The sequence below is a fragment of the Zalophus californianus genome, chromosome 2, assembly GCF_009762305.2.
Source record: "Zalophus californianus isolate mZalCal1 chromosome 2, mZalCal1.pri.v2, whole genome shotgun sequence".
NCBI classification, from domain to species: domain Eukaryota; kingdom Metazoa; phylum Chordata; class Mammalia; order Carnivora; family Otariidae; genus Zalophus; species Zalophus californianus.
In genome coordinates, this window is record NC_045596.1 from 128847478 (window position 1) to 128862069 (window position 14592).

The following is a 14592-nucleotide window of genomic DNA, read 5'->3' on the forward strand; positions in this document are numbered from 1 at the left end:
GAGTGCGCCCCTCTTTCTCTGCAGTTGTGGGCTATGCCTCCAGGATGCTCTTGGTTTCTCCTGGCCCCTCTTCCTCTCAGGAAGGCTCAGTTGAGTTTCTAGCCATTTAACCAGCTTTTTTGTTAGTCTTTTTCTTTCTCTAACACCTGTAAGGCTGCTACTGTTTTCTAGAATTGGTTCAGTCCTTTTTTCTTTTTCTTTTTCTTGTTCTTTTTGGTCTAGATTATATTATATATGTACATATATAATATAATCTGTCTATATATACATATGTATTTTTTTTCTCTAGATGTTCCTTTAGATATTTTCTGTGAGTTCTCCTAAAGGAAGAGAGATTAAAATCAATTAAGTTCTGGGTCTGCTAAAAGCATCTATTCAGACCAATCTTCCCTTCCTGTGTTGGAGAGTCTTCTGCAGGAGACGCCCCCCTATCACACCAACGTCTGAATCAGGCCGGGGTCAGTCTGTCTCAACAGTCTTGCCTGGTTCCCCTTGAATGGGTTTCCTCTTCTTGCTGCGCCTTCTCTCAGACTGAGTCCTGCTTCTCTAAACTTCTCGAACATGTTTCCCCAGGGCACGGGCAGTAACTGTGTCTCTGCCTGATACGCTCTGAGCATTCTGCTCTGATCTTCCCGTCCCCCGTCCCCCTGGACCTGCCCAGGTCTTATGCAGTAGTCCAAGGGACAGCTGCCTCAGTCCTCAGTTGCTCTTACTGTGGATTCCGTACCTGGCTTTGGAAGTGCGTTTCTCCCTAACTCCTCTAACGAAAGCCTGGTTCTTTCGGGGGGAACAGTCCTGTCTACTGAGGTCTTGCTTTTCTTCTTTCATTCCATTTTTTTATTTTTATTTATTTTTATTTATTTTTTTTTAGAAAGCAAGAATGAGAGAGAGAGAGAGCACATGAGAGGGGGGAGGGTCAGAGGGAGAAGCAGACTCCCCGCTGAGCAGGGAGCCCGATGTGGGACTCGATCCCAGGACTCCAGAATCATGACCTGAGCTGAAGGCAGTTGCCGAACCAACTGAGCCACTCAGGCACCCTCATTCCATTTTTTTAAAGCTCCAATAAGCACAAAGATCTGTCTCCCTCATTTCAGTTAGCTACCAGGTTATCTCCTTCTCTCTGTCTGTCGAGCTGGACCTTTGAGGTCTCATTTTCTCATTCAAATTTTGTCTAGTTGTTCTCTAAGAGGTTAGTGTTTCTCTTAAGGGGAGCCCTCTCTTCCTCCTGCTCCATCAACCTGCCTTTTTTGTTTTGTTTTCTGTTCATCTTGCTCTGATAGGAAAACTAAACCGTGTTTCCCTAACTTTCTAGCACCTCTTTGATGTCCAGAGTGAACCGGATTGTTTCAGCCTTAGTGGTTGCCTTCTTTGTGCATGCAATAATTCTGTCAAATGGCTTCTCTGCCTCAACTCAAGATGAGAGCATATCTTCTATTTTATACACTTACTGCTTCTTTATTTATAAAATTTGCCATCTGTGTATCTGCCATTTTGGATCTTGAGCATCTAAAGCAGTGGTTAGCATTTAGATGATTAATAAATCTAGAGCCCATGAGTTGAGGAGGAACTTTTGAGTCTGTGGACCAGTCCACATGAATTTATAACTAGATTCTTTCATAGTTCCAATTCTTAGCCATGAAGATAATGCATAAAAAAGGTACAGATTTTGGAGCAACCTGACTGCCTGTATGGAATTGGACGCCACAGTTTCTTCAAGATCCAGCTATAAAAGCAGACGGTCCAGCTCTGGAAGCTCTCTCTATTGTGAGGGGAGCCCTGACTAGGACATCTTTTCCTTTTCCTTTTTCCTTCTCCCCCTCCCTTTCCTTTTCTAGTGGTAAAGTATATACACCATAAACTACCATTTTAAGTATGCAGTTGAGTGGCATGCAGTACATTCACACTGTTGTGCAATCATCACCACCATCCATTCTAGAACTTTCTCATCTTCCCCAACTGAAACGCTCATACCCACTACATAGCAATGCCCATTAACCTCTCCTCTCAATCCCCCTCTCAGATCTGCCTTCTGTCTCTATGAATTTGACTATTCCAGTCCCCCCCCCATATAATATTTGACCTTTTGTGTCTGGCGTATTTCACTCTCTTGTAATGTTTTCAGGGTTCATCCATGTTCTAGTATATGTGTCAGAACTTCTCTTTTAAGACTAAATAACATTCCATTGCATGGATACACCATGTTTTGTTTATTCATTCATCCATGGATGGATTTTGGGTTGTTTCTCCTTTTGACTACTGCATGTAATGCTGGTATGGATTTGGGTGTACAAATATCTGTTCAAATCCCTATCACTTTTGGGTATATACCTAGAAGTGGAATTGCAGGTCATTCAGTATCCATGTTTGATTTTTTTGAGGAACCACCATACTCTTCCCCACTGCGTGATCCTTTCCTCCATAGCCATGGCTGATTTTTGCCATGGCTATGCCTATTTAGGTAAAAGCTATGCCCACAGGGGTGCCTAGGTGGCTCAGTTGGGTAAGCGACTGCCTTCGGCTCAGGTCATGATCCTGGAGTCCTGGGATTGAGTCCCACATCAGGCTCCCTGCTCAGCAGGGAGTCTGCTTCTCCCTCTGACCCTCTTCCCTCTCGTGCTCTCTATCTCTCATTCTATCTCTCCCAAATAAATAAATAAAATCTTTAAAAAAAAAAAATCTGTGCCCACATTGCTCAAGGTCAAGCTACCACTGCCTGCATCACAAAACCCAAACTTTTGCCAAGCCTGGGCCCAGGGTCAAGTTCTGAGCCAGGCCTTCAGGACCCACTTGCCATTTGCTTAAGGCCCAGCAGCATCCAATTGTCTAAAAATAGCTGCTTGCCTTTGGATCAAGCCACCATATGCTGCATGACCTACCAAGGTGCAAATCCCACAAGGCTGTCCTGAAACTGCCAGCCCAGCTCGGAACAGTTAAAAGCCAGCTCCCCAAGTGCAAAAGCCAGAGTGTTGCACAATACAGGCCACTGTCACTTGGTCCAACGAAAAGTCTCAGGATCTAAGTGTTCACTTGTTCTCCACATTGCTTTTTTTGTCTGTTTTTCAGGGTCTCTGGCACATTTCAGGAGGGTGGAAGGTGGTGGGCAACAAATGGTTCTTCTCTTCTTTTGGGTTCTGAACCAAATGTGAAGTAAGACAAAAAGAACTTGAAGTGTTTAAGAAAAAATAACAACAACCACCCACTTTTCTTAGAAACCAAAGGAGAGTGGAAGAGGAGTTTCCCCTCTTACAACTTTGATGTGGGAAAAATGCTTCCCAGAAGCATTTATTTGTTGTGGAATTTTACTCATTTAATGCATTAACTGTGAATGAACAAGAAAGGACAATAACACTCCCTTTGGAAGGTCTACTCTGCCCTGTGCTGTGTCCTGTGTGTCTCATTTAGGGCTCTTAACATAGCTGGGAACTCACTAACTCCGTGTTATCGAAGAGGAAACTGAGTCATAGGCAGGGTAGGGGATGTCCCTAAGGTTTTGTGGCTGGGGTTTCATCTCGAATTGAATTCACGGCAAAGCCTTCTCTAAAATAGATGTGGATAAGAGGAAAAGCAAGACGTGTACATGCCCCCCCCCCCCCCTTGAAACAGAAAAACAAATTCCAGCCATTTCCTCGGTTTTTACAGATATTTTAGCGAGGGTTTGGGCAATGTTAGGTGAATTTTGTTCCAGTGGTTAAGTATCTAAGGATTAGCAAGGCAGTGGTTATGGGGAGGGCTGAAGCCCCGTTGCTGGTGAAGGGTGAAAGCAGCCCTACGGTGCTAATAACTCTGCTGAGCCCGTCCGTTGTGCAGAAAACACTAAATTAGGAGTTTGGTTATAGAGCATGGCCGCTGTGGGGAAGGGACCCAAGAGAGGGCCTGTTTTATGCAAGCTCATTTGCTATATAGACTGTATTGTACCTAGCACTGTATATGTGGGCCACCCTCTGGACTGGTCACATGGCTTATACAGGATCTGGGTTCCTGCTGACACACATGCTGGTGTAAGACGTTTACCTGGATAAGAACCTTTAAAATTTAGCGTTCAAAATTGTGGAAGGGGAGAAAAGCAAGACCTAATATTGGAATTTATCTATAATTCTTTTATATATTCCTTAACTATTCCTTAAATACAGGGTTTCTGTGTGTGGTCATTACTATGAATGCCATGATTTCAAGGCCCTTGATCACTATATTATAGATTCTCATATGCTTTTGTTAAGATGTTGGTTTATTCTTGTTAGTAGAAGTCCTCTAAGAGGGCAGGACTTCAAGTCTATCATTTTCTTTCCTCTTTACTTGTACACGATCCCCCCACAAATCACACTTTGCCCGGGGCCTGCCGCAAAACACCAGTTTCTTAGCAAGAAGAGAACTAGGTGATTTCTTCTCTCTTAGATCCAGTTAACTAGAGTCATAACACAAAACCATGGGAATATAAGCCGTTACAAAAGGGGGTTTTTAACACTGCCATTTTCTGGACTATTATTGCATAATCTCCCGGTAGGGTTTTCTAATACGTGTTTCCATGGTGAAGAACTTTCCGGCTTTTAAGTTTAGGAGAAGTAGACTTGGTCTGTTCTGATTTACTTAGAAAAAGTACTGACCTGTGTTAAAAGACCTGCAGGTTTTTTTCTTCTGGTTTTCACTAGCCAACCTTAGGACCTTTGATAAGTCATTTAACCCCACCAGACCACATTTCCCCCCATCTTCTACAAGAGAATAATACCATATACTTTACATGGAAATTACGAAGAAATTATTTTATTTTTTAGCTGTAAAATTTATGAACTAATTTGTTAAAGTGATTTGGGGGGTTTGAAAAGTAGAGAAGTAGGTTTCTGTTTTCCTTTTATAATCTGCCCAGGCACACTCTTGGATAAGGGGATGTCCCACCATCATAACAAATGTGCTCAGCTGGGTCCCTTTCAGAGAGAATTTAATCCGCGTGTGTGTGTGTGTGTGTGTGTGTTTGCCCGTGTGTGTGTGTGTGTGTGTGTGTGTGTTTGTCCCTTTCAGAGAGAATTTAATCCGTGTGTGTGTGTGTGTTTGCCCGTGTGTGTGTGTGTTTGCCCCAGGTTTCAGAGAGAATTTAATCCGTGTGTGTGTGTGTGTGTGTGTTTGCCCGTGTGTGTGTGTGTGTTTGCCCCAGGTTTCAGAGAGAATTTAATCCGTGTGTGTGTGTGTGTGTGTGTTTGCCCGTGTGTGTGTGTGTGTGTGTGTGTGTGTGTGTGTTTGCCCCAGGTTTCAGAGAGAATTTAATCCGTGTGTGTGTGTGTGTGTGTGTTTGCCCCAGGTGGCTCATGTTTTGGTTATACTTTACTTTCTTAAGTCAAGATTACAATAGTTTTGTTCTTTTGATAAAGACATGAACTGTTTAAATTGCTCTTCTAGAAAAATTGGCCTGCTTCAGGGACAGTTTGGAGGTGCTGCGACTCCCCCTTGTGGGACTCTGAAATGTTCTACAACAAATGAGACAATTTGGTAGTTTATTTTTGTTATGCTTCCAGCTAAGAGAGGAATCTTACTTAAAATGGTAAATTATAAATTCATCTAGAAACTTATCAAGAATGACCAAATACTGGGCTTTATATTACATCAGATCACTGTGCAAATTGGATTGTTTAATCGTGTTCAAAAATCATAATTTTGAACTTACATTTCAACGTTTGAAGAAATATTTTAGGTAAGAGAATTACCGTGTGAGGTTAAGGCCTATAATTAAATTACTGTAAATTTTCAAAAAACACAACTATTATAAATGCATATGTTGAAAATATGTTGATATGGGTTTTTCTTTAAACTTTTTTTTTTTAAGTTTTAGGTCAGAAGTACATGTCAAATGACAGGCTTTGGTATATTCTTTTATTTTATAGCTATTTATTATTTTTAGTTTCTTGCCCATTTCAAGCTTGCCTTTTTCAAGCAAGCATCTGTGGCTGTGTGCCCACTTCTCTTCATTCACTAATTGCATATTGAATTAAGTGGTAGACATTGTGGTAAAAACATCAAACAAGGTGCTTACAATCTTCTGGGGAAGACAGACCTTGAGCAGGTTGTTACATTATAATGAGGAGTGTTCAGGAAGGTCAGGGAAAAGGTGCTGTGGGTATAAGTAATGGACAGTTACCCCAGCTGTGATGTCAGGGAAAACCTTGGTGAAGGGGTTATTTGAGCTGGGCATGAAGGTTTAACTAGGTAGAGGAAGGCTGGATATGGGGATGTGAGTTCACAGCAGAAGAATACATTCAGAGGTTGAAGGCAAAACAGAGCAGAAAGCAGACCAGTGAGGCTGGAGCATAAATAAGGAGGTAGAGACTGGGCAGGTGCCTGAGTTTTGAAGCTACAGTAAAGGATTTGGTCTTTGAAGGGTTTTGAGCAGATAATGGCGTCACCTGATTGGCACACTTGTAAATTCACTTTTGATGCATTGTGGAGACCGGAATGGAGAGGGCAGAGGTGGACACAGGGAGACTAGCCTACCTGTCCTCCTCCCTCCCTCTCCTCCTCCTTTCCACGAGGATGAGCGTCCTTAAACTTTTTCTGTAAAGGCCTAGAGAGTAAATTTTGGCTTTGCAGGCCACACTGTCTCTGGTGCAAGTACTCATCTCTGCAGCTTGTAGCATGAAAGCAGCCACAGACAATACACAAAAGAATGAACATAGCTGGGTTCCAACAAAACTATTTACAAACAGGCAGTGGGCTGGATTTGGCCCATGGGCATAGTTTGCTGACCTCCGATCTCCTCGGTATTGGGAATGAAGAGAAGTGAATGGATTCAAGGGTACTGAGGAGGTAGGGTCAGTATAACTTGGTTATGGGTTTGTGTGAGAAGGGTAAGTGAGGAGGTGGAGTGAAGTTGGTTTGCAGGTTTCTGTCATAAATAACTGTATGAATAATGATGCCACGATGACACGCACAGCAAGGGTAGCTGTCTCGGCGAGTGTGAGCATTCAGGAGGTTGCCCGGCCATCGGTTGGGCATAGGTGTGTGGAGAGGTCTGAGCTGGAGAGAGAAGTGCAGGCAGCTTCAGTGTGTCACAGAGCTTGCCTAGAGAGAGATACTGAAGAGGGCAAAAGACAGAATCCGGAGTAACTCTTAACATCTTGAGAGGAGAGGGGGAAGAGCCACAAAGGAGGCGCCAAAGAGGAAGGAGAAGAACCAAGAGAAGCACAAGTGGATAATGGGGTTAAACTGGCAGAAGACTTGGGCAAAATGAAAAGTGTCTCTTGGATTGAGATATGAGGTGGTCATTTATAACTTTGCATAAAGCAATTTCAGAGAGTAGTGGGCTTTTTCTGTCTTTGATGGTGGGACTCATTTACAAAAAGACAAATTCAGAACTGTAGTTCTTAAGATTTTAGGTTCAGTTTACAAATGGTATTGTTCTAAGTCTAGTAGATACTAGCAATTACTTTTTAAAAGAGCTTTTGGTTAATATTTGGCCCCATTTACAAGCTTGGCTAAACTCCTTAACTATCTTTACTGCATTTTAAAATGCATTATATTTGATTCCAATTTTGGTACTTTATTTTTTATTTTTATTTTTCTTATAATTTTTTTAAAGATTTTATTTATTTATTTGAGAGATAGAGAGAGGGAGAGCCCGAGACAGGTGAGGGTCAGAGGGAGAAGCAGACTCCCCAGTGAGTAGGGAGCCCAATGCGGGACTTGATCCTGGGACTCCAGGATCATGACCTGAGCTGAAGGCAGTCGCTTAACTGACCGAGACACCCAGGCGCCTCAATTTTGGTACTTTATTTGCTGAATGACAATTGCACTAGTTAAAAATGTGTTTTTTTTAACGTAATATACTTAGGTAATTCTTAATAAATCTAACAAACACCATCGTGGTGGTTCTACTTAATACTAAATCTTCCTGGAGTGAATAAATGCTTACCCACAATTAAGTCAGCCAAGGATTTGGGGAATGCCCCTTACTATACTGAGATTTCCTGGTGTCCTGACTGTGGCTGCCAAGCCGAGTGCCTTTTTTTATTTTATAATCACTATGCCAGACACATCAGACTGAACAAAAAAGGAGCCCTCACAGCTTAGGTTGTTTGGATTTACATGCCTCACTACCTGACTGCTCTTTGCCTTCACTGTATGCAGCCCCCACCCTCCCGCCCACATGGCTATGTTCCTGGGTTGGGGTGTGCATTTCCTCCTCTTAAAGATATGACAGTTATCATCCCATGTGGCTGTTAAGATCTTTGAATTTGATGAAATTCTGCGTTCTTTTCATTTATTTTGGTCTCTTCCATCCATAGCTCTTTCACATATTAAAAATGATCATGATGGCCAGTGGAATTTTAGACCCCTCTGAGTGTTTTGTCACCACTTCTAACGTCATTCTACTAATGGAAGGCAGACATAAGAACAGTTAATTGGCTATTACTGGGTGAACCTACTTTGAAATGAAAGACTCCTATGTTGAAACAGAATGTTCAAAAAGTACAAGAAATGCCAAACTACAGTGTTCCTGTGTATATTTAGAACATATTTATCTCCTTACTGCCATAATAGGAATTTTCATGTTGCCCAAGGGAGAGCTTATGATTTCCATTAGAATATAAGCTCAGTGACAGTTTTCTGTCTTACTCATGTTTATTTCCAGCTACTAGAATAATACCCAGCATTTAGTAGATACTCAAATATTTATTAAATGAATGAATGTCCTGAATAAATGATAGTTTACTACGAATATGAGATTGAACTTTTTGCCTCTTTTAAGTGTTTACCCCCGTTTTTTCTTCTTTTAGGCAGAAACCACTAATACTAGCCTCTTGCAAGTGCAACTGGAATGCAGTTTACATAATAAAGTGTGTCAGCAGTTAAAGGTAAACTAAAAAATTCACTGTTTTTATCCTTCCTTTCCTGCCTCTTGGCTTGGAAATCAAAAATAAAATGACATATTTTGCTTTCAGAAATGCACATGCCCTTGCTTTTCTTTTCCTAAATTTGAAATCACCAAGTTTGGATGGTTTTTTTTTTTTTTTTTTTTGAGTTTTTCCTTTTTTTCCATCCCTCCAATCTCAGAGTTGTTATATGGAATCTGATGATGTTTTACGGCTACAAATGAGCATAATTGTGACCATGGAAAACTCCTCAAAAGAATTTGAAGAAAACACACAAGATTTGTTAGATCATCTTTCTATTATTTATGTAGCTACAGATAAATCTGAGACCTCAGGTAAGGTGGAATCTTTTAAAATTTTTATTATATATTTTGATTAACCTGCATCATCATTCTTAACAGCATTGACTTGTAGATTCTGTCATATATGCAATGCAAGACAAAGAGCCTTTGCTTTCATTATTAAGAGATTGAAACTAATTGGTTCTCAATCTGCAACTGCTAGTAAGACTATTATTTTGGAGTAAATTAAGTGGCAACTGCGAACCATTCTGAGTTTCCTTGGGAATAATTTTTCTTGGTGTTCTGGAGATAGTAAACAAGTTAAACAGGCACAAGAATCTAATATAAATATTCACAGAGTATTTTAAATCTCCTGTTTCTTGTTCCATTGTTACTAATTTGCAGAAGCTCAGTTAAATCATACTGTTTTGTACTTTTAATAGTTGATTGGGTGCTGGTTGTTCCTGGATGCCTGGCAAGTGAGGATAGTGAGAATTTTAGTGTTCATTTCTATGAATTTTGTCTTTGAAAATGTGTGTGCCATGTACCAGAAGTTACCTAGTTCATCAGTTTAAATTTCTAAGAACTTTGGTAGGCAACACACGTTACATAGTCCATACCATTTATAACATAGACATTTGCTATTATCCATTGGTTAGCAAGACTGTGCTGGTATATTTGTATATATGTGTGTGTGTGTACTTGTGTGTATATGTGCACACACACACACATATAAACATATATACGTATCTGGAGAAAGAATTGTTAGCAAAGCATAATTTTATTTGGGAGTCTTAATTGTTGGTCAAGCGTCATTTACTTTCCATTCGTCAGAATTGGTTATAGTAGTAATGGTTCAGCAGGAGAGCTGCCCTGTCCTTGGGCTCATAGTTTTGGTGATTCTCAGAATGGCCAGGTAGACAACAATGTAGAGAAGACCCCTGTCCCATGGGGAGCACTTTTGGTGAAGGTTAAAAGGAAGGCTGTGCTTTGAGATCCCAGGGTTTTGTTTTTCCTCAAATATGATCATCTAAATAAGGAAATGAGGGACTGTCTAATCAACAGGAGGACATAGCTTTATTTAAAGCTATCCAGTTGGTTAGTTTCATCCAGAGGAGTTATAGTATGGCCCTAAACTCAAGAGTTTCTCCACTGGTAGTTCATCATCATTTAGAGATCCTATATTTGAAGGTCAATCTTTTTGTATGGATCTTTTTTCTTGTGACTTAAAAGAATACCCAACAGAAAATAGCTCCCTGTTTCAATTGTAGTGTTGAAAAACGAGTCACATTTTGTATAGAAATGTGTAATATGGTATTTTAACTACTATGTTAAGGTGTGAGAATGAGATGACTCTTTGTTTTAATCTCATTGCTCTGATTTTTTTGGACAGATGATTCGGCAGTAAATATGTATATATTACATTCAGGAAACAGCCTTATTTGGATACAGGTAATTGTAAATGCTTACATAAAGTAAATTTTAAACTGACAAGGGTGTGTTTAGTTGGAGAGCATGAGGATTTTTCAGGAACAGTTACAGAAACACTTGTCTCAGTTCTCTTTTGCTTTAATTTATACCCATTTTCCCTTGCTTGAACCCATATTAGGATGAAGGTTGTCAGCACCCCCTTCATATTGTTATAGACACATATGCTGAGCAGTTACTTGTATGCCAGTCTGAGCCACTTATTCTTTTAACAGAGTTGATTCAAATTGGATAAACATTCACCCAGCTGAGGATAGTAATATGGAGTTTTTTTTGTAGGATGTACATCATTTCTCACAGAGAGATGCTCTGTCCCTGCAGTTTGAACCAGTCCTCCTACCTACTTCTACGACAAACTTTACAAAAATCGCCTCTTTCACTTGCAAAGGTATAGATTTTAAAAATATCGGAGATTGTCTTTTTATTTTCGTTATCTAGTTATGATCATTCTTTCTATGAAATGACTTAGAACTACAGAGTAATAAGTAAGGTTTTCAGAAAGTGAATGGGTTTGATTATAATACTGCAGCCTTAATAGTTCTAAGAGAGAGAATCACGGAAAGAATGATTGTTGGTGTCACTTTTATTCTGCCACATGTGTAGGGGTTTGCATTTAAAGCTTAACTGCTCCAGTTGTGTTTCTTGGTGCAGAATGCGATGCAGATCTAGTGAATATAAACCCAGTCCTCACTTTGGGTTCTTACTTATTTACGGTAAAGTTCTGTAAAGAAATGCAGATGGTCTTAAACATATGAAAACATGCCCTGCCTCACTTATATTTCAAAAAATGTTAATTAAAGCAACACGTGAGATATAATTTATTACTTAGATCAATAAAATAAAAACATTGTTAATCTGTGTTGGTAATGACTAGGGGGAAAAACAGATATTTTTGACAAGAGTATAAACCAATGCAGGCTTCTTTAGAGGGGAAATTGACAATCTAAGAAAATTTAAAATGCACATAGATGCTCTTTGATCCTTCTACATCAAGGAACCGTCTGCAGATATACTCATGTATGTATGCACAACTGTACCTACAGAAATGTGCACTGTTGGTGACAACAAAGCAGTGTCAATATCCATCGATAGGGGGCTGGTGAATTGTGCGTGTCGTGTTTTTTAAGGGGTGTCTATGTACTTGTGTATGTACAGAACACTGGATGGATGCATAAGAATCTGCTAACAGTTGTTTCCTCTAAGATGATTGGGAACTCAGGAGTGAACAGTAGACGTTATTTTCACATTTTTGTTAGTGTTTGAATATTTTCTTGGAGCCATATCTGTAGCTTAAGAAGAAAAAAAAGACTAAGGGAGCCTGGGTGGGTCAGTTGGGTAAGCATCTGCTTTCAGCTCAGGTCAAGCCCTGAGTCAGGCTCCCTGCTCAGCAGAGTCTGCTTCTCCCTCTCCCTCTGCCCCTCCCCCCTTCACGCGTGCACCTGTGCTCTCCCTCTCTTTCTCTCTCTCTCAAGTAAATAAATAACCCCCCCCAAAAGACTTGAGTATTAGTATCAGAGTTAAGAATTCAACACCAGTGTCTTAATATTACAAACTAGCTCAAGGAAAGCTTGAAAGTGTTGTTTTGATAATTCACAATGTTTCGGACTTCATTCCTACTTTCACTGTGAAGCTCCTTCTTGCTATTTTGGTTGTCTTCCTTTCTTGCTCCTATCTCCACATGCTGCACCCCACCCAGCTGAGCATCATTTTTCACTTTTGTCATCCCTGGCAGAACTAAAGACTTTATTTATAGTGAATGCAGATCTTTGTAAAGAGAAGCCACAAAGCATTCACTCTCTCTCTCTCTCTCTCTCTCTCTTTTTTTTCGCCCCAAAAGAAGAAATGAGAGGTTGGTTTAAAAAAGGGGTGGATGGGGGGGTGGGTGGCAGACACCGTGTTCTAGATGATTGGCAACAAGCCAGCAGAGAAAAAGATAGGAGTGTTTGAGAAAGGATTTTACCATTGATATCTGATGCACTGTTTTAATGGAGGCTGAAAAGCAAAGTAATTAGAAAGTTATAAATAAAACATAGATCTTGTTTTTGTTCACATATATTTCTTTGTGTCTCAAAACAGCTACGTCATGTGACAGTGGGATTAAAGAAGACACGAAGAAAATAAAAAACACTTCAACACTAAAAGCATGTCTCTCCTCTCCTGTGGTTCAAGGGTAGGGTGATGATTCCACTTTCCCTTAATCGTATGTTCGTTTGTTTGTTTTCATCTCGCAGTGATTTGAAAATATTACCGATAAGATGAGTGTATGATTCTCTCTCTCGGGACTTGCCTTCCATACATTAACACAGCTAACAAGCAGTGGGAGGGCGGACTGCAGACTGGGGGAGAGGAAACCGGATGGTTCAGTTAGCGGCGCAGGTCCTGGGCCAGGGAGCCGAGCTGGGTGTGGGATAAAGAAGAGGGCGTGCCTTTGGGTCCTGGCTTTGCCCTGGCGGCCTCCATGAGCTGGCCTGGTCCCTTTCCCTCTGGCCTTCAGATGCTCCCCTTATGGGCGTGAAGGTTGAAGAAGGCAGTCTCGAAGCTTGTTTCCTAGCACTACCAACCTTCATGCCCTGACATTTTATGATGCCTCTCTTTTTGCGCTCAGAGGCAGGATGAGTGCTGACAGTTGTCTCAGGCTCCAGGCTGATGGCGTGCCTGTCCTGTGTTCACAGGTATTTTAGAATGGACTCCTCTGCAGCCCAGTTTCACATAGAGACTCATGAGAACACATCAGGAGTTTGGTCAGTGTGGTACCTCAACCATTTCGACCGTGGCGTTGTATTACAGGATGTGTTTGTTTCCAAGGAAACCAAGCACATTTTAAAGGTACATATGGTATTTTTATCCAGGTTTTAGCCTATTTTAAGCTTTATTTAAGGTCACCCAGATGCTATGAAATTAATATTTATAAAATTTCATTTTTACTTCTGATTTTTAAAGCAAGTATTTTTCTTTCAGTATTTTCAGAGTTAACCTCTGGGACCTCTCTATTTATTTTTTTAAGCTGTTGTTCAAGGAGTTAAAAGGGACCAAGATATATTCTTAAATGATATTTGCTCTTACCATTGTTCAAAAAGATTACAGTGTATAATTTATACTAAAAAGATGGTATTTATTAAAAGCCTAATTAATGACAAAATAGACTTTTTCAAAATACTACCCCATGAAAATTTCAAGATTACTTTTGTGAAATTTAAAAGCAGTAGCATACACAGCATTTAAAACCTGTCATTTATATAAAAATATTTCAATCTTTGACCTGAAAATAAGTGAGTAAAATTATATTTTTAAAAGTACAGAAGACCTTTAGCATCATACTTTATAATGGTCTTTTTTTTTATTATGTTATGTTAATCACCATACATTACATCATTAGTTTTTGATGTAGTGTTCCATGATTCATTGTTTGTATATAGCACCTGAATGGAGATTCAGGACGTGCCCTCTTTACTACCCATCACCAGGCTAACCCATCCCCCCACTCCCCTCCCCTCTAGAACTCTCATTTTTAAAAATTTTTTTTATTATGTTAATCACCATATATGGAACACTACATCAAAAACTAATGATGTAATGTATGGTGATTAACTTTATAATGGTCTTAATCCTAATTAGTGTTAGGAAAAGTAATTTCTCTTGCTTTTTTTCTTTTTAGATTCTGAATTTCACTGGCCCTTTATTTCTACCTCCAGGCTGTTGGAATATATTTTCTTTGAAACTTGCTGTTAAAGACATTGCCATAAACCTATTCACCAATGTATTTTTGACTACAAACATAGGTGCCGTTTTTGCAATACCTCTACAGATTTACTCAGCCCCAACCAAGGTATTGTTTACAACACTATGTGTTATAATTTTCATAATAATTACTGTTTATTAACTTACAGTGCTTGGGTTTTATTGGCAGAGTTAAGCTTAGAGTTCTTGAAGACTGTCTAAGAAATTAGAAGGATATTACCAGGCCAGTC

The 14592-nt window shown here is 40.0% G+C and overlaps 1 protein-coding gene across 2 annotated transcripts in view; it reads left to right on the plus strand.

Annotated features, from left to right (window-relative positions):
- The window catches only part of TMEM131L (transmembrane 131 like), a 159314-nt gene that overhangs the window by 98705 nt on the left and 46017 nt on the right, over positions 1 to 14592 (plus strand). For both annotated transcript variants that reach the window (XM_027598880.2, XM_027598879.2), the window contains exons 8-14: positions 8760 to 8837; positions 9037 to 9190; positions 10530 to 10588; positions 10904 to 11012; positions 12701 to 12794; positions 13297 to 13450; positions 14280 to 14450. In XM_027598880.2, the coding sequence (XP_027454681.2) occupies positions 8760 to 8837; positions 9037 to 9190; positions 10530 to 10588; positions 10904 to 11012; positions 12701 to 12794; positions 13297 to 13450; positions 14280 to 14450 (819 nt within the window). The remainder of the gene's footprint in view (positions 1 to 8759; positions 8838 to 9036; positions 9191 to 10529; positions 10589 to 10903; positions 11013 to 12700; positions 12795 to 13296; positions 13451 to 14279; positions 14451 to 14592) is intronic.